The 24,014-nt window shown below is 50.7% G+C and overlaps 1 protein-coding gene across 7 annotated transcripts in view; it reads left to right on the forward strand.

Moving 5' to 3' along the window:
* The first annotated feature begins 415 nt into the window (after positions 1-415).
* Positions 416-24,014, forward strand: part of RADIL (Rap associating with DIL domain) — a 50,378-nt gene continuing 26,779 nt past the window's right edge. Inside the window, exons 1-3 of one of the 7 annotated variants that reach the window (XM_075565951.1) lie at positions 416-531; positions 10,356-10,549; positions 14,967-15,528. In XM_075565951.1, the coding sequence (XP_075422066.1) occupies positions 14,991-15,528 (538 nt within the window). In that variant the 5' untranslated portion in view covers positions 416-531; positions 10,356-10,549; positions 14,967-14,990. The other 6 variants (XM_075565953.1, XM_075565947.1, XM_075565952.1 and 3 more) reach the window with 6 other exon arrangements.

Raw genomic sequence — 24,014 nt, forward strand, 5'->3', positions numbered from 1 at the left:
TGCAGGTCAAGTGTGCACTCCCAAGAGATCAAAACGTCCAGATGAGATGCACTTTTACGCTTTAAACCAGCACAAAGACCAAGACCGAATGAGTATTGTCTGAGAAAGGTGTTCAGTTTGTACATTGGAGGAGGACTTTCTCTAGAACCACCAAATGTCTCACCCTGACCCTCCGAACCCAGCAAAGTGCCTCAAACATCTGGTTGATTTTGTGTTTCATGTTTGTACGTTTTTCAGCAAACAAATTATCTGGTTTTCTTTAACGAAACCATTTGAAAGAAGATGACAATTTGTGATGCGGTATTGTTAATAGTCGTGTGTGGCTTTTATAGTACAAGACAGAGTCAAACCCCCTTGGTTTGGTGCTGTAATAAGTACCTATATTCAGAATGTCGGTACGATTATCCAGGTGCCAATTGGCTTTTGGAAGCTTCCTGCACAATACGTTCCTAATTTCCCATGAAACCAGTGACATGGACCAGACGTGCTGAGACACAGGGTTGCCTCATTCCAAGAAGCTTCTCACTGAAGGTAACAGGCTTTGTTTACACGGCTGCAGACATGTAGTCACAGTGCTGGTCTGCATGCCTCAGTATTAGGACCAAAAGTGGTGGTTCATTTCCAAAATGCTGAATACAAATGGGAAATGGTTAGAGGAGCACTCGGCCTGCCTCTGGGGTGGCTACAATGTTACAATCAGAGCGCTGCAAAGTCTTCTGAACAAATGGGTTATCTAACAATCACTTACCTGTACTGTAGTAGGGCCAGGCGGTTTTCTGCTTGGCCTATTTATTACTAGACTGCTGGTTATAACTATTTCCCTCACGTGATCTTTAGGTGCCCCCCTTTAAGTCTTTTAATTTAGGGTAGGGACATCTTCACCTTGCTTTATCTTTCACTATTGGCTGCTACTTTGAAACGTATTAGGCTGACCATTAATATAACTTATTAATCCAATCAACAGCACTAATAATAATAATAAAAATAATAATAAGCTGAATTTACCGAACCAGGTTGCTAAGAACAAAATGTCAACAAAGTCTTACTCAGAAAACGTCGACACATTCCAGGAGAATGCCCTGCGTGAGCCGGCTCGGGCCTATAACATGGCATAGAGGTGCTTGCTGCACACAGACTTTGGAGTTCGCCTCCCATAATAATGTATAGTTTCTTAAAGTCTGCCGGACTGACATATTTATCTGGTTGATATGTTGATGCCAAGCTCACCACCCAGGAGCAAAAACTTCAGACTTGTCTACCAGTGTTAAAAGGGATGGGAGTTTAAGGGGTGTCATCGCCCCATCAGGGTTGGAGTTCATGCATCATTCCCGGGACGTTTCCACTTCTGCGCCGTCACCTGCGCCTTAGTGTAAAATGTGAACACAGGTCGCACCTGCGGCACCGTCAGAAGTGAAGATGGAAGCTATGAATCGCCAGATCCGTCCCAGGTTTATTACACCCGAGTAGATGTTACACCCGGGTGGGAGTTACCACCGTTTGGCGGTGTTAACCTGTAACCGAGTTTTGATTAAACTGGGGAACAAGGAGCCGTATAAAAATGATTAGCCTTGTCCTTCGCCAATGTTTGCTGAGGGTCACAGCTTGGAGTGCGTTGCCATGTTAAATGTGTTGTGTGTGGCACGTTCCACGTGTGTGTACATACTGTGTCTGTGTGTACATGATATCTTGGTAGAGATATTTGCTAAGTATTTATGCAACATCCATGTGAAGCGATTGGCAGGTGAGTGTAGATTTTGCGCAGAATGTTTATATCAATCAGTTTCCAGTTTAGAGTAAGTGCGGTTACCAGTGGGGTTGGTGTAAGTGTTTCTCTGTGGCACCTAATACATGTGTAATATATAAGCATTATGTAGTATACAAGGAATATCAATGTGTCACCTGGTATTATGAGTAGAGATGGGTGAATCCACCCAAATCCGTCATCAAAATCCGCCAGTGGATGCAATCCGTTGTCCACGGGCTGCGGAATCCACGGAGTGTATTGGTAATACTAAGAAGAAGAAATCCACAAAACGTGAATCGCCCTTTGTGAGATTGATCCGTGGAAATTTGGGAACCAAAGGAACCGTCCGATCCGCTGCGGATCCAAATCCGCTCCCAAAAATGTGCCCATCTCTAACTATGAGGGCAGATTCATGGGCCATCGGTCTCTTCTGTCTGGGTCACAGTTTGGGGGGAGGGACAGACTCCATAGGCTAGAGGTCCTGTCCACGTCACCTTGAATATGCTGGGATTATCATGAGTTTACTGTAGGAATCGCAGTATATCCCTAGATAATTGTGCCATATCTTGGGTTATTGTCATAAGCACAAAGAGCCGTCTTGTGTTAAGCTCTAAGGAGAGAAAACAATTAGCCAGTGTATTGTCTAAAGCCAGTGAAACTTTAGCTAGTACTCGGTACTTCAGTATCATTACTCTGCAGCACGAGGCCAATCTTAGCAAGTCATTAGATGTCTTGTTTTTATCACCTCCGATATGCAAGAAGAACACACACCTATAATGGAAGCTGCTATGCGTATGTGCTCCTATATTGGCTACAGACAGACTCGAAGCAATGTGGTGAAACTGAGGGACTTCCCGTGGCGATGCAGTCTGACCTGCTTTGGATTGTAACAGAAATGATCGTCCTAAAGAAAACACCTGTATTATGTGCTAGATAAATACACACAGTGCGCATGCGCTGTACTTATACATTACTGCAGTCAGTGATACATATGTACAGGGCCTTGTAAGCGCCACGTGCCAATCAATTCCCAACTTGTTTGGTAAAAATTCCAAATTCATGCAAAATATTTCCAAATTCATGCAAAAATTTGACTGAGCCACCTGGGCGGAAGCAGGGATGTCCTTCAAACCTGACCAGTTGGTGGCAAGTGAGGACTGGAGTTGCCCACCCCTGGGTTAGGGCATTTGAGTGTCTCAGGGCTGCGTCCCCAGGCTCACTAAGTACTCTACTGAGTCACGTAAACTCTTCACTGCAGGAAAGTTCTACAACACATTGACAGGATTAAACCCGCCAGGAGTTGTAATGCGCTTCTTGGTTTGCACTCCACAGCACTCGCTCCCCTATCTTACACTAAGATCCTCCAAAATCTGACTTTTACCACTGTAACACGGTCACCTCAATCAGAACCGGGACTTTCGAAGCAACCAATGTATGTATTGTCACAACCGGGCCACTTTGCAGGATCTTTCCTCGCACAGTAAAGACAGGAAGCAGAAGGATCTGTTAGCAGGTTTATTCTTAAAGGCATAAAACAAAGCCTCAAACTGAATGCCTAGCTCCTCACTGAGAGCGCTAACTAACCCCGTTGTTAGTCCCTAACTAGCGGTTGGAGGGCTAAACCCCTTACCAACTATATCAAACACAGTCATATGCAGATCATTTTACCTGCTGGCTCCCCGATTTCTCCTGACTGGGGTAAGAGGGGAGAGTCCAAGTCTTGTCCCAGGCACATCCTTCGCACATCCTTCTGGGCACCTTGATTCCCCGTGGCTCACCTCGTTCGTGGCTGCAGAGTCCTGCAGCTCCCAGGGACACGCTTCTGGGCAGTCCCCACAGCCTCTTGCCCTGTCTCTGCAGGTTATGGAACAGGTGGCCTCTGTGACATTCCAGCAGTCTCTCAGGACACCACCCTGAGCAGCGTGACCCTGCCCCTGCAGGATCTGGAAGCACTGACCGTATGTGAATTCCAGCCTTTTAAAGCACTCAGGAGTAGTGCGGAAGTCAGATTGCAGAGGATCTAGGCGAGAATAGGTGAGAAAATGGAGCAAGCGAGAGAATACAAATCGTTCAAGGAGTAGAGGCAAAAGGCAGGAGGGAGACAGGACGATAGAGAGACAGGTAGGGTCAAGCTTGCTGTTTGAGTAAAGGTATAACTGTTGCGTGTTTGAAGGAGGAGGGAAAAGTACCAAAGTAGAGGGAGGAGTTGAAAATATGCGTGAGTGTCGGGATAAGAGTAGGAGCAAGAGGTTTGAGGAGATGGGTGGGAATGGGTTCAATAGAGAAAGGGGCAGATGGGGAATAGGAGATCAGTCGCAACGCATACTCCACCGTGACAGCGGAAGAAGAGGTGCGGAAGGCAGGAGGAGAGTTAGGAAGAGGTGTAGGATGTGAGGAGGATACAGAGGGGATGTCTTGACGCATGGAATCCACCTTTCTCTTGAAATAGTCAGAAAAGTCCTGAGGGGAAACGGAGGAAGAAAACCAGGTAGAAAGTCAAAGACGGAGAAGAGTCAGCGTGGGTTAGACTTGTGCGTGTTGATCAGTGAAGAAAAGTAGGTTTGGTTAGCCTGGGAGAGGCCATTCTTCCAGCTACAATTACCACTTTCTTAAAAGTAGCAAGGTTCAGTTTGCTTATTAAGCTCTATAGTTAGTGAAACCTCCCTCTTGCGTACTAAGGCTGCGCTTATAGTGCCTGGCGACGCAACGTCGCTCCAAAACAAATGCATTGTCGCCGTCACACGCGCTTATAGTAAGCGCGACGCGACGGAGAGACGGAAGCGACGTCGCGACCAAAAATTTGGTAGCCGGTCAAATTTGATTTTTCAGAGGCTGTTGCCACATGCGACAGCCTCTGAACCAATCAATGGCCAGGTTGCTAGTGACGTTGCTGCAAAGCGAAATTCAGCGTCGCCGTCGCGGGCACTAAACGCGCGGCCTAAGAAGGCGCCAGAAGAAGCACAGGTTTCCTGGGAACAAGGAAGATGAAGCAATGTTGTCTCTGAACTCTAGTTAACATCCCATCCTTGTTATTTTGTTATGACAGAGGGTCACCTCAAGCCATGAACTCAGCAGGGCAGTGAGTGTGCCAGTGAGTGTGCACTCTGCAGACAGGGGGCAGTCTTCACAGTGCAGGAGTAACCTAAATCTCGGCCTACTTAAACCTATTCAGTGATGGAGAAATCACCCATGTATTTCTCTTAAGGAACCCATTCACTACCAGAGGAACTAGCAACAAATGGCACTGCAAGACTGGCGGGCAGTGAAGGGGTTACGTTAGATATCCTTGGCTCTGCTTTGCACTTTCTGCCCCTCGAGCAGATGGCACCATAGAGAGGGGGGAGGCGGGGGCAACTCCAGTCCTCAATGGCCACCGACGGGTCAGGTGCTCAGGATATCTCTGCTTCAGCACAGGTGGCTCAGTCATGGACTGAGCCACTGAATTGAGCCACCTGTGCTGAAGCAGGGATATCCTGAAACCCTGACATGTTAGTGGCCCTTGGGGACTGGAGTTGGCCTCCCCTGCCTTAGAAGTTACCCATTGACCTGTTACAGCACGCACAGTGTTATATACAGGCGGGGCTGGGACTCCCCTTTGTACTGTACGTGCTCTTATTTCATGCTTCTACCTTTTGACAATGCGTAATCTTGTTGATTGTTTGTAGATTACTTGAAAATGTCTCCTCTGTCTACCAGGTGACATCATACTTTCTATGTAACACAGTTTAATACGAGTTGGTACGATGATGATAATAACCTTGTTTCTGTGATGGACATCGTAAATTAAAACACAAGATACCTCGGCTTCTCGTGTGGTCTCCTGGTTTCCCTGTTCCTGGAGCATGTGTGGTGAACAGAAACTCTGTGTCAGTCCTCTTCGATTTTTCTCTGTTACTTGTGGGCCAATAAATCAGTCAGGGTGGACTCGGCGTTCCTGCCTAAAACACTGTGTCATCAAATTATACATACAGTATATATTAAACTTACATGGACGCAGAATGACTTCTGCTGGGCACAGACTCCGATATTTAGTGGAACCGCGGGAAGAAGTGATGGGACGGGCAGGTGAGTGACAGCACCACGGGAAGAAGTGATGGGACGGGCAGGTGAGTGACAGCACTGCAGGAATAAAGGATGGGACGGGCAGGTGAGTGACAGCACCACGGGAAGAAGAGATGGGACGGGCAGGTTAATGACATGAGCACCGAGGGAAGAAGTGATGGGACGGGCAGGTGAGGGACATGAGCACTGCGGGAAGAAATGATGGGACGGGCAGGTGAGTGACAGCATTTCATGAAGAAGTGATAGGATGGGCAGGTGATTGATGGCACCACGGGAAGGAGTGATGGGACGGGCAGGTGAGTGACATGAGCACTGCAGGAACAAGTGATGGGACGGGCAGGTGAGTGACAGCACCACGGGAAGAAGTGATGGGACGGGCAGGTGAGTCACAGCACCACGGGAAGAAGTGATGGGATGGGCAGGTGAGTGACAGCACTGCAGGAATAAGGGATGGGACGGGCAGGTGAGTGACAGCACTGCAGGAATAAGGGATGGGACGTGCAGGTGAGTGACAGCACTGCAGGAATAAGGGATAGGACGGGCAGGCGAGTGACGGCACCACGGGAACAAGTGATGGGACAGGCAGGTGAGTGACAGCACCACGGGAAGAAGTGATGGGACGGGCAGGTGAGTCACAGCACTGCAGGAATAAGGGATGGGACGTGCAGGTGAGTGACAGCACCTCATGAAGAAGTGATAGGATGGGCAGGTGATTGACAGCACCGCGGGAAGAAGTGATGGGACGGGCAGGTGAGTGACAGCACCACGGGAAGAAGTGATGGGACGGGCAGGTGAGTGACAGCACTGCAGGAATAAGGGATGGGACGTGCAGGTGAGTGACAGCACTGCAGGAATAAGGGATAGGACGGGCAGGCGAGTGACGGCACCACGGGAACAAGTGATGGGACAGGCAGGTGAGTGACAGCACCACGGGAAGAAGTGATGGGACAGGCAGGTGAGTGACAGCACCACGGGAAGAAGTGATGGGACAGGCAGGTGAGTGACAGCACCACGGGAAGAAGTGATGGGGTGGGAAAGTGAGTGACATGAGCACCGCGGGAAGAAATTATGGGTGGGGCAAGTGAGTGACAGCACCGCGGGAAGAAGTGACGGGACGGGCAGGTGAGTGATATGAGCACCGCGGGAAGAAGTGACGGGACGGGCAGGTGAGTGATATGAGCACCGCGGGAAGAAGTGATGGGTGCCTGTAACTCCTCCTGTGGCTCCATATAACCGCTCCCCTTATGTCCGTCCCATACTATTGGGGCGGCTCATGGTATATAATGAACAGTTAATGATAGCAGCATATCCCCTGCACTCTGTGCATCCGCTTCATCTCTCCCCGCATCGGGAGTGTCATCCCGGAACCTACCACCAGGTGGCGCCTGTCCGCTACACCTGGCTCCCCGCACTCGGGAATCTCCGGCAGGGCTCGGGAATCTCCGGCCGGGCTCGGGAATCTCCGGGCGCCGGAGCTCAGCACTCGCTGTGTGCGGACTGCACCTGATTAGCAGCGGGACCGGACGGGACGGGACCGAGCCTCCCGATACCTGTCTGAGCCGGGCACCACGTGCCACTTACTGCCGAGAAACTAAACTTCTGCGGGGCAAGAGGAGCTGGGAGGTGAGGGGTTAATATTAGCGGAGTATGGGGGCAGATCTATCTGTGTATTACTCTGCCTGGGTATTACTCTGCCTGGGAATAACTCTGCCTGGGTATTACTCTGCCTGTGTATTACGCTGCCTGGGTATTACTCTGCCTGTGTATTACACTGCCTGGGTATTACACTGCCTGGGTATTACACTGCCTGGGTATTACTCTGCCTGAGTATTACTCTGCCTGGGTATTACTCTGCCTGTGTATTACTCTGCCTGGGTATTACTCTGCCTGGGTATTACTGTGCCTGGGTATTACACTGCCTGGGTATTACTCTGCCTGGTTATTACACTGCCTGGGTATTACACTGCCTGGGTATTACACTGCCTATGTATTACTCTGCCTGGGTATTATGCTGCATGTGTATTACTCTGCCTGTGTATTACTCTGCCTGTGTATTACTCTGCCTGTGTATTACTCTCTGTCTGTGTATTACTCTGCCTGTGTATTACTCTGCCTGTGTATTACTCTCTGTCTGTCTTTTACACTGTCTGTCACTCTGTCTCTCTGTCTGTCTGACACTCTGTCACTCTGTCGCTCTGTCTTTCTGTCTGTCACTTTGCAGTCTCTCTCTGTCTGTCTCTCTCTCTGTCGCTCTGTCTGTCTGTCTGTCACTTTGTCTGTCTGTCTGTCTCTCTCTGTCACTCTGTCAGTCTCTCTCTCTGTCTGTCTGTCTGTCTGTCTCTCTCTCTCTGTCTCTCTGTCAGTCTCTCTCTCTCTGTCACTCTGTCTGTGTATTTACCGCCAGTAACAGAATCATGGAAAGGAGGAGGTGATGTTATAAGGAGGAGTTGATGTTATGTAGACACATCTCTAAAGGGACACAGGACAGAGGGGATGGAGGTCACAGGGAAGAACGGCAGGTTACGGTGGAGAGATGGCAGATGACGGGGGGGGGGGGAGATTGTAGGTGATGGGGGGGAGGGGGAGAGATGGCAGGAGACTGGGGGGGGGGGGGGGGGTGGCAGTTAATAGGGGGAGGGGGAGAGATGGCAGGTGATGGGGGGGGAGAGATGGCAGATGACCGGGGGGAGAGATGGCAGGAGATGGGGGGGAGGGGGGGAAATGGCAGGAGACTGGGGTGGCGGGGGTGGCAGGTAATAGGGGGCAGGGGGAGAGATGGCAGGTGATGGGGGGGAGGGATGGCAGGAGACGGGGGGTGGGCGGGTGACGGGGCAGGGGGAGAGATGGCAGATGACCGGGGGGAGAGATGGCAGGTGACTGGGGGAGAAATGGCAGGAGACGGGGGGGGGGTGGGGTGGCAGGTAACAGGGGGCAGGGGGAGAGATGGCAGATGACCGGGGGGAGAGATGTCAGGAGACGGGGGAGGTGGCAGCTGACAGGGGGCAGGGGGAGAGATGGCAGGTGACGGGGGAGGCTGTTTGTGGCCACAGAACAGACTGAGAACAGCAGTGTGTATCTTCCTGGTTACTATGGAGACAGCTCTGTGTGTGCAAAGAGAGAGAGACAGCTCTGTGTGTGCAAAGACAGAGAGAGAGACAGCTCTGTGTGTGCAGAGACAGACAGCTCTGTGTGTGCAGAGAGACTGTTGTGTGTGTGTGTGCTGAGTGAGAGAGACAGTTGTGTGGGTGCAGAGAGAGAGAGAGAGAGACAGCTCTGTGTGTGGAGAGAGAGAGAGAGAGAGAGAGAGAGAGAGAGAGAGAGAGAGAGAGAGAGAGAGAGAGAGAGAGACTGGTGTGTGTGTGTGTGTGTGTGTGTGTGTGCAGAGTGAGAGACAGTTGTGTGTGTGCAGAGAGAGACAGCTCTGTGTGTGCAGAGTGAGAGAGACTGTTGCGTGTGTGTGCAGAGTGAGAGAGAGAGAGACAGTTGTATGTGTGCAGGGAAACGAGAGACAGTTGTGTATGTGCAGAGTGAGAGAGACAGTTGTGTATGTGCAGAGTGAGAGAGACAGTTGTGTGTGTGTGTGTATATAGAGAGGAGGGGGAGAGCGTATCATTGTTGTCATGTTTGTGTTGCACGAGGGTCTGTGCTGTGATCGGTGTGCAGGGAGGGAGTAGATACGGCAGGTCGGAGATGGCACAGCGTGATCAGGGCGGTATGTATGTCACGTGATTACCGCTAGAACATAAACTGTGATGTACTTAAAGCTTCCCTGGCACAGGGACCCCATCATCTTATTACCGACAGACCCCTTATACACAACAGCAGAGGACACACATTCATCTTCTGTTGTGTTGTTATTTAGAGCTGCACTCAGGTACCAAGTGAGATCACTCATCAGGAAAAAACACTCCAACGCACAGCCAAAATAGAGTGGGTCCCAGACAAAAATACTAAAATGGAATCTTTATTGGTCCATATTAAAAAAACGGAGGTAAGTACCCTCCTACGCGTTTCGTACCCACTGGTACCACTCTGTTTTGGCTGTGCGTTGGAGTGTTTTTTCCTTTGGATTTCTACTCATTCTCCTGGTTGCTCGCCTACAAGATACACTGGACCGGGGCAACAATATGTGAGTGAGTACATTATTGTTATTTATGTGAACATAGGACTCTCCCAATGAGGTTTTGGGTCTGAGTTTACCATTCTCAGCCCTCAGCCTTCAGGGACAGAGATATCCTGCTGTTGACTTTACAGTCACCAAAGTGCAATGGTCATTGTGTATATACCTCACTAGCCCCAGCAGCCTGTTCTTTGCCTCTTTAAAAGGACTTATATTATTGAATTGTCTTTTGAAGACTGGAAGCAAATGTTGGGGCGCATATCACTAACTCACTCATCGCTAAAACAAGATGCCACCGGGACAGGTGCTACCGGCAGCGCGGGATGTATTCGCCAACACGAGAGAGCCACGTCTGCTCCCAGGCGCTCGCCACGTACATGGGGGCCGGGGTGTGAACTCCCTGTCCTTTGTACCATTTGTATTTTACAGGTCTCTCCCCTCCGTATCCTCCTCGCACCGCAGAGACGATTTGAGACACCGCTGTGGTCCACCTTTCTCCGCGGGCTGCAGGTTTCGGGCGCTCCTGTCCTGGGAGGTGACAAGAGTCCGAAATAAGGGAGAGGAAGGGTCCAGGATCCGAGCGAGGGAGAGGATAATACAGAGTCTGCGCGAAGCATGCCCAGGTGAGAGCAGTGACACTTCCAGGTTGTGACACTGACTTAGGGTCGCCAGGTGTCCAGTATTGAACCGGACTGTCCTGTGTTTGGACACTCCGTACAGTAAAAAATTAGAGGTAATACTGGACATGTATGTGTATACCGGTATTACCTCTCTGGGCGTGTATGTGTATACCGGTATTACCTCTCTGGGCGTGTATGTGTATACCGGTATTACCTCTCTGGGCGTGTATGTGTATACCGGTATTACCTCTCTGGGCGTGTTTGTGTATACCGGTATTACCTCTCTGGGCGTGTATGTGTATTACGGTATTACCTCTCTGGGGGTGTATGTGTATACCGGTATTACCTCTCTGGGCGTGTATGTGTATACCGGTATTACCTCCCTGGGCATGTATGTGTATACCGGTATTACCTCTCTGGGCGTGTCTGTGTATACCGGTATTACCTCTCTGGGCGTGTATGTGTATACCAGTATTACCTCTCTGGGCGTGTATGTGTATACCGGTATTACCTCTCTGGGCGTGTATGTGTATACCGGTATTACCTCTCTGGGCGTGTATGTGTATACCGGTATTACCTCTCTGGGCGTGTATGTGTATACCGGTATTACCTCTCTGGGCGTGTATGTGTATACCGGTATTACCTCTCTGGGCATGTCTGTGTATACCGGTATTACCTCTCTGGACGTGTATGTGTATACCGGTATTACCTCTCTGGGTGTGTATGTGTATACCGGTATTACCTCTCTGGGCATGTCTGTGTATACCGGTATTACCTCTCTGGGCGTGTATGTGTATACCGGTATTACCTCTCTGGGCGTGTATGTGTATACCGGTATTACCTCTCTGGGCGTGTATGTGTATACCGGTATTACCTTTCTGGACATGTATGTGTATACCGGTATTACCTCTCTGGGCGTGTATGTGTATACTGGTATTACCTCTCTGGGCGTGTATGTGTATACCGGTATTACCTTTCTGGACATGTATGTGTATACCGGTATTACCTCTCTGGGCGTGTATGTGTATACTGGTATTACCTCTCTGGGCGTGTATGTGTATACTGGTATTACTGTACCTCTCTGGGCGTGTATGTGTATACCAGTATTATCTCTCTGGGCGTGTATGTGTATACCGGTATTACCTCTCTGGGCGTGTATGTGTATACCGGTATTACCTCGCTGGGCGTGTATCTGTATACCGGTATTACCTCTCTGGGCAGGTATGTGTATACCGGTATTACCTCTCTGGGCGTGTATGTGTATACCGGTATTACCTCTCTGGGCGTGTATGTGTATACTGGTATTACCTCTCTGGGCGTGTATGTGTATACTGGTATTACCTCTCTGGACATGTATGTGTCCGGTATTACCTCTCTGGACATGTATGTGTCCGGTATTACCTCTCTGGACATGCATATGTCTGGTATTACCTCTCTGGACACAGTGACCTGACCGGCTTGGGTGGGCAGCGGGATTTCCCCCGAGTAGAGAGAGAGCAGGCCTGTTACTAGGGGGCTGGGCTGTTGGGTAATGCAGCCAATCAGGAGGTGTCAGGAGTCTGAGTGTGGGGCCAAGGAGAGGAGGAAACAGCATGGAGCAGAGAGAGAGAGGTGTGTGTGTCTCAAGAGTGTGTCACATGTGTGTGTCTCGAGCGCATCGCACCTTTCCCCATTGTGGCCAGTATTTTTGGGAGAAGCCACCTAGTAACCCTACTCGCCACATGCTGTGGCACTAAGTGCTGCGCCAACCATTAGGTTCCGGTGGTCTCTGACGATGCCCCATTTAACACTTCCTGTGGCTTCCAGACTCAAAAGCCTGCCCCGCAATATTCACTGTATCAAGCTGCTCTGTGTGATATCAGATGTACAAAGTGATGCTAAACGCTATTAGTGAATTAGAAGCGAATTAGGTTTAGCACATGTCCTTGTTCATCTCTACACTGATACAGCCCTCCAAAGCTTCTTCAGAGGCACAGTAAAAGTAGTTCAAGCAGATTTGTGCCAGGACCGAGGGATATCCAGTGTATGTTGAATAGAATCCCCCTTCCCCAGCTCTTCTTGCCTGTGTCATTGTTTGAGAAGCCGCAGAATCGGGCAGCTCACGCCTCCACCCGTAGGGAAGTTATGTGGATGTGCAGGACAAGGTTGCGGGTTTCAAGTGGATTAGGTCTGACTATTGCAATTAATGGAGAAGGCCAATAAATTCTTTGAGTCGACATCCAAGCAGAAGAAACAGACGGTCGGGATTATAAAACGATACTACCGTGTTGTGCCATTATAGTGCATTATTGTGCCAGGTCCTACAATTGTTGGTGCTGGGATCTCGGTGACCCCAGACCGATTCGGCAGACTTTGAGATAAACATTTGAGATACACAAAGCTTTAGGTGTAACAGAAAAGTAAACAATCACTTATTTGTTTACTTGGGACAGAGGCGTAAGAATGTTCTTTTTTTTGTGTCCCAAATCACATGATACATTCTCAGAATGTATAATCCAGACCGTGATAACAATGATACATTGTTACATAGCGAGAGAACCGTCCTGTCTGGCAGACCCGGGCAAAATGTATTGTGGCCATGAATCGGGATGCTGGTGTCACCCTCCAGAGCCTGTTTCAATAAATGGATTAAAAGACGACTTCTGCAGAATCCAAATATAGACGTGTTTTGGGGGCGTGAGGGAAACCAGATCCCTCCCAGTGCTGCTGATCATTTATAGATTCCTGTGCAGGGCGACACTGTTATATACACGTGCAGGTCACTTATAGATTCCTGTGCAGGACGACACTGTTATATACACGTGCAGGTCACTTATAGATTCCTGTGCAGGACGACACTGTTATATACACGTGCAGGTCACTTATAGATTCCTGTGCAGGGGGACACTGTTATATACACGTGCAGGTCACTTATAGATTCCTGTGCAGGGTGACACTGTTATATACACGTGCAGGTCACTTATAGATTCCTGTGCAGGGCGACACTGTTATATACACGTGCAGGTCACTTATAGATTCCTGTGCAGGGCGACACTGTTATATACACGTGCAGGTCACTTATAGATTCCTGTGCAGGGCGACACTGTTATATACATGTGCAGGTCACTTATAGATTCCTGTGCAGGACGACACTGTTATATACACGTGCAGGTCACTTATAGATTCCTGTGCAGGGCGACACTGTTATATACACGTGCAGGTCACTTATAGATTCCTGTGCAGGACGACACTGTTATATACACGTGCAGGTCACTTATAGATTCCTGTGCCGGGCGACACTGTGATATACACATGTGCAGGTCACTTATAGATTCCTGTGCAGGGCGACACTGTGATATACACGTGCAGGTCACTTATAGATTCCTGTGCAGGGCGACACTGTTATATACACGTGCAGGTCACTTATAGATTCCTGTGCAGGGCGACACTGTTATATACACGTGCAGGTCACTTATAGATTCCTGTGCAGGGCGACACTGTTATATACACGTGCAGGTCACTTATAGATTCCTGTGCAGGTCACTTATAGATTCCTGTGCAGGACGACACTGTTATATACACGTGCAGGTCACTTATAGATTCCTGTGCCGGGCGACACTGTGATATACACATGTGCAGGTCACTTATAGATTCCTGTGCAGGGCGACACTGTGATATACACATGTGCAGGTCACTTATAGATTCCTGTGCCGGGCGACACTGTGATATACACCTGTGCAGGTCACTTATAGATTCCTGTGCAGGGCGACACTGTGATATACACATGTGCAGGTCACTTATAGATTCCTGTGGGTTGGTTCCTGACTCGGTGTGCTGGGGCTCCCTGATAAGATGAGATACCCAGTGTAAGGGTGACACAGCGCCTGCCTAGCTGTGAAGCCCCTGAGCTAACTTTTATTCTGACCAAAAAATGTTTTTTGTGTAACAGACAAAACTGTGTTGCCTCTTTATTAGAAAAGACAGGAACCTCATTGTTACAGCACACTAATTACAACGTGGTTAACGCCCGTTACAAAGGCAAAATGGCACATCCATACAGAACATGCCAGTACCAGCACTGGCAAGCATGTCAAAACAATTAGTAACTTATTGATTACATTACCAATGTAAGTCCCGGTGTTTCGGTCCCCGGGGGGACCTTCTTCAGGGTCCTGCGGTGATGTTTCAATAAATCATTGTATTGATCAGACATACTTTCCAGTGCTGGTATTATCATGTTTTGTATGGGTGTGCCATTTTGCCATCTCTATTAAAAGTGAATGAAACCGAGAGAGTGCAGGAGAGTGCATGAGAGTGCAAGAGAGCGCGTGAGCAGTTCGTAATAATGCAGGTAAGTGCGTAGCAGTGCAAGATTGTGCCAGTGTGTATTCTATGTGAGTAATAGAGTAAGTGTAACCTGTGTCTCCTCTCCCCTCCCCAGTAGTCTCTTCCTGCGGCCTCTGACATGATGTTCTATGGGTCTCCTGCCGCAAACATGCCCCCGCCCTCCAAGAGCAAGCTGAAGCGGCAGAGCCGGATCTTCTCACAGGCACTGTACCGGACGCTCAGTTACAGGGACCGCCGCTCCGTGTCCGCCCTGTCGGGGTTGGGGCGAGATGACCCTGCGGAGCTCTCCACCCAGGTCTCCGCCCCCGGAGTCCTGAAGGTGTTTGGGGGAAATATCTGGCCAGGGACACACTACAAAAGCGTGCTGGCCACTGCCAGCTCCAGCACGCAGGAGCTGGTCAAGGAGGCTCTTGAGCGCTACGCGGTGAGCAAGGTGCAAGCTGACCAGTACGTCCTGTGCGACGTCGTCGGGAAGCTGGTGGGCTCGCACAAGCAGTGGGCGCCTGAGTGTCTGAGGGTCCTGGGTGACAGCGAGAAGCCGCTCGTTATCCAGGACCTGTGGAAGCCCAAGGAGGGATACTCCCGCCGGCTGGAACTGCGGAAAAGATCCGAGGTGGAGGAACTTGCAGCCAAGGAGGTGGACACATTGACTGCAGGTGAGAGTTCAGGCGTGTGTCATGTTGTGGATCCGCACTGACCCTAACCCTAGTGTGGTCAGGTTTTCAGGATATCCCTGCTTCAGCACAGGTGGCTCAATCCGTGATTGAGCCACCTGTGCTGAAGCAGAGACTGGACCACCTGTGTTGAAGCAGGGACTGAATGAGCAACCTGTGCTGAAGCAGGAACTGAATGAGCAACCTGTTCTGAAGCAGGGATATCCTTCAAACCTGACCTGTTGGTAGACATTGAGGACAGGAGTTGGCCACCGTAGCTCTACATCCCCGGATGGTTTGCCAGGGCTCTCTCGCTGTTAGGTATGGGTGTGTGTGTCTATTTTTGCAGCGTTTACCTTCGTGTTAACTCTGCACTGCACCAAATGATATACAGCCAGGAAAATCCGGATCCCAGCTACCGTGGGAGAGCAAATGATTAATAATGATAATCACTAGTTTCAGATGCATCCATGTGCGGGAGCTGTGGAGTAGTTTAGGGACTCTGTAGCAGCTGTATTATATTAGATATACTTCCAGTCATCCTGCTGCTCTCAGACTCATTTACCTCCCTCACCGCTCCACGTCTGCTGCTCCACTCTGCAAATCCCTTCACTGGCTTCTCATATTCCCAACATTGTCCCTCATTCCCAACACTGTCCCTCATTCCCAACAGTGTCCCTCATTCCCAACAGTGTCCCTCATTCCCAACACTGTCCCTCATTCCCAACACTGTCCCTCATTCCCAACAGTGTCCCTCATTCCCAACAGTGTCCCTCATTCCCAACAGTGTCCCTCATTCCCAACAGTGTCCCTCATTCCCAACACTGTCCCTCATTCCCAACACTGTCCCTCATTCCCAACATTGTCCCTCATTCCCAACAGTGTCCCTCATTCCCAACACTGTCCCTCATTCCCAACATTGTCCCTCATTCCCAACAGTGTCCCTCATTCCCAACAGTGTCCCTCATTCCCAACAGTGTCCCTCATTCCCAACACTGTCCCTCATTCCCAACACTGTCCCTCATTCCCAACACTGTCCCTCATTCCCTCTTGATTGTAAGCTCTTGCAACGAGCAGGGCTCTCGTTACCTCTTTGTATCTGTTTGTGCATGTCCATATTTGTATGTAACTGTTTATGTAAGGACCAAATCTCTGTACCATCATTGTACCGCGCTGCGGTATGTGTTGGTGCTTTACAAATAAACGCTACTAATAATATTCCTGTCGTTGAAGCAGCGATTCTCATATTGTGAGCAGCCTAAAACTGACCGCTGCCGTGTGGAATTGTCATTCCGTTCCCGTCCCTGGTTTTATCAACTTCCAGAAAACAATTTCAAAGGTTCCTAGCTCCCTAATACACTAATTACCTTACCCGGTGGCGGAATTCCTGTTAGGCCCGGGCCTAGGGCGGTAATATTTGGGGTGCGGCAAAACTTTCCGCCCCTATAGACAGAGGCTGCGCTCTCGGGCATATCGGGCATAATGGGAACTTCCTTAACCTGCTGCCGCCTCCGCCTTCTTTCTGGGCATAAGGGCGGCGAGGAGGCAGCACCCAGTAAGTGCCTAAGGGCGGTGAGGAGGCAGCACCCAGTAAGTGCCTAAGGGCGGCGAGGAGGCAGCACCCAGTAAGTGCCTAAGGGCGGTGAGGAGGCAGCACCCAGTAAGTGCCTAAGGGCGGTGAGGAGGCAGCATCCAGTAAGTGCCTAAGGGCGGTGAGGAGGCAGCACCCAGTAAGTGCCTAAGGGCGGCGAGGAGGCAGCAACCAGTAAGTGCCTAAGGGCGGCGAGGAGGCAGCACCCAGTAAGTGCCTAAGGGCGACGAGGAGGCAGCACCCAGTAAGTGCCTAAGGGCGGCGAGGAGGCAGCACCCAGTAAGTGCCTAAGGGCGGCGAGGAGGCAGCACCCAGTAAGTGCCTAAGGGCGGTGAGGAGGCAGCACCCAGTAAGTGCCTAAGGGCGGTGAGGAGGCAGCACCCAGTAAGTGCCTAAGGGCGGCGAGGAAGCAGCACCCAGTAAGTGCCTAAGGGCGGCGACGAGGCAGCACCCAGTAAGTGCCTAAGGGCGGCGAGGAGGCAGCACCCAGTAAGTGCCTAAGGGCGGCGAGGAGGCAGCACCCAGTAAGTGCCTAAGGGCGGCGAGGAGGCAGCACCCAGTAAGTGCCTAAGGGCGGCGAGGAGGCAGCACCCAGTAAGTGCCTAAGGGCGGCGAGGAGGTAGCACCCAGTAAGTGCCTAAGGGCGGCGAGGAGGCAGCACCCAGTAAGTGCCTAAGGGCGGCGAGGAGGCAGCACCCAGTAAGTGCCTAAGGGCGGCGAGGAGGCAGCACCCAGTAAGTGCCTAAGGGCGGCGAGGAGGCAGCACCCAGTAAGTGCCTAAGGGCGGCGAGGAGGCAGCACCCAGTAAGTGCCTAAGGGCGGCGAGGAGGCAGCACCCAGTAAGTGCCTAAGGGCGGCGAGGAGGCAGCACCCAGTAAGTGCCTAAGGGCGGCGAGGAGGCAGCACCCAGTAAGTGCCTAAGGGCGGCGAGGAGGCAGCACCCAGTAAGTGCCTAAGGGCGGCGAGGAGGCAGCACCCAGTAAGTGCCTAAGGGCGGCGAGGAGGCAGCACCCAGTAAGTGCCTAAGGGCGGCGAGGAGGCAGCACCCAGTAAGTGCCTAAGGGCGGCGAGGAGGCAGCACCCAGTAAGTGCCTAAGGGCGGCGAGGATGCAGCACCCAGTAAGTGCCTAAGGGCGACGAGGAGGCAGCACCCAGTAAGTGCCTAAGGGCGACGAGGAGGCAGCACCCAGTAAGTGCCTAAGGGCGACGAGGAGGCAGCACCCAGTAAGTGCCTAAGGGCGACGAGGAGGCAGCACCCAGTAAGTGCCTAAGGGCGGCGAGGAGGCAGCACCCAGTAAGTGCCTAAGGGCGGTGAGGAGGCAGCACCCAGTAAGTGCCTAAGGGCGGCGAGGAGGCAGCACCCAGTAAGTGCCTAAGGGCGGCGAGGAGGCAGCACCCAGTAAGTGCCTAAGGGCGGCGAGGAGGCAGCACCCAGTAAGTGCCTAAGGGCGGCGAGGAGGCAGCACCCAGTAAGTGCCTAAGGGCGGTGAGGAGGCAGCACCCAGTAAGTGCCTAAGGGCGGCGAGGAGGCAGCACCCAGTAAGTGCCTAAGGGCGGCGAGGAGGCAGCACCCAGTAAGTGCCTAAGGGCGGCGAGGAGGCAGCACCCAGTAAGTGCCTAAGGGCGGCGAGGAGGCAGCACCCAGTAAGTGCCTAAGGGCGGCGAGGAGGCAGCACCCAGTAAGTGCCTAAGGGCGGCGAGGAGGCAGCACCCAGTAAGTGCCTAAGGGCGGCGAGGTGGCAGCACCCAGTAAGTGCCTAAGGGCGGCGAGGAGGCAGCACTCAGTAAGTGCCTAAGGGCGGCGAGGAGGCAGCACCCAGTAAGTGCCTAAGGGCGGCGAGGAGGCAGCACCCAGTAAGTGCCTAAGGGCGGCGAGGAGGCAGCACCCAGTAAGTGCCTAAGGGCGGCGAGGAGGCAGCACCCAGTAAGTGCCTAAGGGCGGCGAGGAGGCAGCACCCAGTAAGTGCCTAAGGGCGGCGAGGAGGCAGCACCCAGTAAGTGCCTAAGGGCGGCGAGGAGGCAGCACCCAGTAAGTGCCTAAGGGCGGCGAGGAGGCAGCACCCAGTAAGTGCCTAAGGGCGACGAGGAGGCAGCACCCAGTAAGTGCCTAAGGGCGACGAGGAGGCAGCACCCAGTAAGTGCCTAAGGGCGGCGAGGAGGCAGCACCCAGTAAGTGCCTAAGGGCGGTGAGGAGGCAGCACCCAGTAAGTGCCTAAGGGCGGCGAGGAGGCAGCACCCAGTAAGTGCCTAAGGGCGGCGAGGAGGCAGCACCCAGTAAGTGCCTAAGGGCGGCGAGGAGGCAGCACCCAGTAAGTGCCTAAGGGCGGTGAGGAGGCAGCACCCAGTAAGTGCCTAAGGGCGGTGAGGAGGCAGCACCCAGTAAGTGCCTAAGGGCAGCGAGGAGGCAGCACCCAGTAAGTGCCTAAGGGCGGCGAGGAGGCAGCACCCAGTAAGTGCCTAAGGGCGGCGAGGAGGCAGCACCCAGTAAGTGCCTAAGGGCGGCGAGGAGGCAGCACCCAGTAAGTGCCTAAGGGCGGCGAGGAGGCAGCACCCAGTAAGTGCCTAAGGGTGTCGGATCTGGAAATCCGCCGCTGACCTTAACGTTCCCTTATAGATGTATTGTTGGTCATTATAAGTGCTAATTAGGGTCCCAACGAGTCTGAATACAACTCGGTGATTACAGTAAATTGTGACGTTCAGAGGATTTTCCGCTTTTTGTTAATACTTCTGTATTTCACATCCCGGATTTCTTACCCAGAACCGGGCTCCCGGAAACATCCAGTCATTCCCCTGTATTATTGCAGTAAAGGTGTTGGTGGAGTTCAGTCGCGTCCGAGTTCTGCTTTAAGAAAGCTCTATATTTCTGTTATTTTCTTCTATATTTCTGTTATTTTCTTCTATATTTCTGTTATTTTCTTCTATATTTCTGTTATTTTCTTCTATATTTCTGTTATTTTCTTCTATATTTCTGTTATTTTCTTCTATATTTCTGTTATTTTCTTCTATATTTCTTGTGGAATGAATTACAGATTTGATACATTAAAAGTGTTCCGGTCACCATCCTAAATTCCCCCAGCCTGTCCGATCAAGTCCTCGGTTATAACACGAGGTGGCATTAACCAGTTAGATCAGGGGTGATCAACTCCAGTCGTCAAGTCCCCCCCCAACAGGTCAGGTTTTCAGAATATCCCTGCTTCAGCACAGGTGGCTCAATCAGTCCCTTCTTAGCACAGGTGGCTCAATCAGTCCCTGCCCCAGCACAGGTGGCTCAACCAGAGGCTCAGTCAAAGACTGAGCTTCTGATTGAGACACCTGTGCTGAAGCTGGGATATCCTGAACACCTGATCTGTTGTGGAGGCTTAAGGACTGGAGTTGAGCACCCCAGGGTTAGATAACGAGAGCTTTGCATCAGCTGCAAACGCAATGCACGGCACAACTCTGCAACGGATTCTGCGAGCAGCAAGGCAGGAGAGGAGCGGATAGAGCAGTACTCGGGGCCGTGCAAACCACGTCCAGTTCATAACATGCCACTAACCTCCACGTGTCTGTTACACCACACAACCATACTAACCATATAGGGCCTCATGCAGAGAGCAGCGCTATGAACAAACTCGCCATTTTCCGACGAAAATCGCGCTAAAAACAGGCGAAAATGGCGAGTTTGGAAAAAAGCGCCATTTTTTTTTTTCGTTTTGAAAATCTCGCCGCGCGGCTGGCGAGAACCAGTTTTAAAACTCTCCTAATGCAGAGAGCCGCGATCGCCATCTAGTGGCTGTTCGCGCCAAAAAAATGGCGCGATTTTCAACATTTTTCCTCTCCACCAAGCAGCTGGCGCTCCGCGGCCGGTGGAGGGGAAAAAAAACAAAACATTTTTTCCCCACTAGTTTCAACAGCGCTAATAGCGCTAATAGCGCCGGTTGAAACTCTCCATATGCAGAAAGGCAGTTTTATGCCCTTTCTGCATATGGAGATAAAAACTCTCCAAAAAAGCTAAAACATTTCCCCCTCTCCAATTCTAAATAGCGCTGCTCTCTGCATGAAGCCCTTAATGCTGTAATAATCCCTTCCTGGTGATTGACTCTCGCATTGTAAATGTGCAGGGAAACATTGCATTGGCAGTTTTAGTTCCCGGAAGCTGGGAATACGTTCCAGTGCTCCATAACATCTCTCTCCTATGTAGCAGTAACTTTATTTATACAATGTGTTACCAGGAAGTAATGCATTAAAGTTACCTCTCGTTTGGATGAGTTATGATGACAGATACATGGTTACATTACATGAGGTTATACATTATATTTAATGACATTTCATGGACAATCAGAGATAAAGTGTGTGTCAGCGAAACCAGGTTCTATTCCCGGCATTGGCTCCTTGTGATCTTGGGCATGTCACTTTATCTCCCTGTGCCCCAGGCACCATAAACGTAGAGTGTAAGCTCTGCGGGCAGGGGCTGTGTCTGTAACATTCCTTTGTGCTGAGTACCGCGCGCTTTACTGTAATTGTGACGCGCTTTGCGTCCCATTGGGAGAAACACGCTATATGAAAAAAAGTTATTATTATTATTACGTTATCTACCCAAGGGGTTTCATGCAAAGCATGGTAACGAGATCTGATTGTGAGACGCTGCACTGCAGGCCTGAGATCGGAGATCCTTTACATCATCCCACACACTATTCTTCATCCTTAGAAGCTTAGATCAAATATGGTATCACTACACCTACCGTGGCGGTAGCAATAAAGTACCCCGCGGGCACACAGGCTCACGCTGGGGATTTCCTTCCCTGGGCTCAAGAGAACGATAGACCCATTAATTTAATTGGAGGTTGAAATCTTCTGCAGCATTAATAAGAGGCCTCGCAGCATTAATGCTGTGAGGTCTCGCAGCGTTAATAAGAGGCCTCGCAGCATTAATAAGATGCCTCGCAGCGTTAATAAGAGGCCTCGCAGCATTAATAAGAGGCCTCGCAGCATTAATAAGAGGCCTCGCAGCATTAATAAGAGGCCTCGCTGCATTAATAAGAGGCCTCGCAGCATTAATAAGAGGCCTCGCAGCATTAATAAGAGGCCTCGCAGCATTAATAAGAGGCCTCGCAGCATTAATAAGAGGCCTCGCAGCATTAATAAGGACTGGCATCACGCTGAATAGGGGCCAGAGAGAGATGTTTCCGTAGCTGCACAGATGGAATAAAAGGAGATGGTTTGGACACACACCCAGCATGTTACTGGCTGGCTGCAGACATCCATGTCCAGGAAGGGCCGCTGTGTTTATCTTTCCAGTGTTATTCATGAGTTCCAGCTGAGCGTTTGTATCATTGCACACACTTTCTCTTCAGGCCCCAAACAGTTTCTGTAGCCAGGATGAGAGCCCATGCCCGCACACCAGGGACATGCTAACCCCCCTTTTTTGTAGTCTGCTAAAAACATTTGCTGTCCCCCGATTCATCAAAACTCTACATGTAGAGTCCGCACATAGTGCTCTGCTAGTTATTCTGCATACCTACCCAAAAACGCACATACCCGCACCTTCTGCATGAAGCATTTCTATAGCCTGGACTCACAGTTACTGCCCCGCACCCCGGCTCTGCCATCCACCGTCACCTACTCTCGCTGCAAGTCCCACACCACTTAGATTGTAAGCTCTCTGGGCCAGGCATGCTCTATTGTCTGATGCTATGTTTGCACTGAATGTATCATACATCCCTTTATTGCATTGTCTCTATGGTAAAGTGCTGCGTACATTGTCGGCTATACAGTATATCAATACACATGCATACTTTCCCTGGCTGACGTCATACTTCCTCTTTGCTGGTAATCGGCCCATGTGATATGAAGCCTCATATGATAAGTGAAACAAATTCTTCAAAACGCAGGTCTCCTTTAGGACAGAGGTACAAAGTACAGCTCACAAGTTCATAATGCAATTCTCCATGTGACAGCCAAGAAAGGACGGACAACGTTTCAGTTCCCATCACGGACCTCTCATCAGGTCCTAGAGGAGACCTGCGCTTTGAAGGAATGTGTTGGTCTGTGTTGTGTTGGCTGCACAAGCCGGATTCTCCTCGCCTGAGGCTGTTCCCCCGCACTTTTGAAACTGTATCATATGATAAGTGACATTGTGGAGGAAACGTGATTACTTTGCAGGTGCTTGTTGCTTGTAATGAGATTACTATAGAGCAAGGGAGCGCAATCTTTTTTCCCTGCACCTCCCTGCCGACGTTTCCCCTCTCTCTGCGCCCCCCCCCCCCCCTCTTACCTGGGTTCTGGCGTCAGTGTGTCACATGACCCCGTGGCGTCATTTGACGCCTCGTTGCCATGGCGAGACGTCTCCAGGAGCAAGGTAAGTGCGGTTTACAGAGGCCTTCGCCGCTTCTCCGGAATTAATTTAAGTGCCTTCGGGAAGCGCGTGGGGCCTCCGGAAACACCGCCCCCCCCCCCCCCGCAGACAATCTCCCACCCCCCAGTTTGCGCACCGCTGCTATAGAGGGATTTTGTTGTTGTTGGTATGTGTCCCGTGACACCGAAATAATGTCATATTTTGCAGTGCCGTTTGTTATTGAGCTTTAATTAGATGTTGTAAATTGTACGACTGTGAAATGTGTCCCATTAGATTGAATACAAAAATAAATTGGCGCTCTGCTGGGCGAATGCAAAAAAAAACCCCCCAGTTATTAAAGTTTAATGAGCGAGATCTCTCATTAAAGTGTAATCATTAATTTTTATTTTTTTTGCATGAGTCTGGTGTTCATCTATTTCTGTATCGGGAATAATCCTCTGGTTTTGGATGATTGAGCCCCCGTGGCGGATACAAAGAGAAGCAGCGAGAGGTCCTATTCTCTATTGAGTCCCATTAGATGGATACAGTACATACAGCTATAAAATGTCCTGGCAGCCTTATCTG

Source organism: Ascaphus truei, chromosome 11 (assembly GCF_040206685.1).
Source record: "Ascaphus truei isolate aAscTru1 chromosome 11, aAscTru1.hap1, whole genome shotgun sequence".
Classification (NCBI taxonomy): Eukaryota; Metazoa; Chordata; class Amphibia; order Anura; family Ascaphidae; genus Ascaphus; species Ascaphus truei.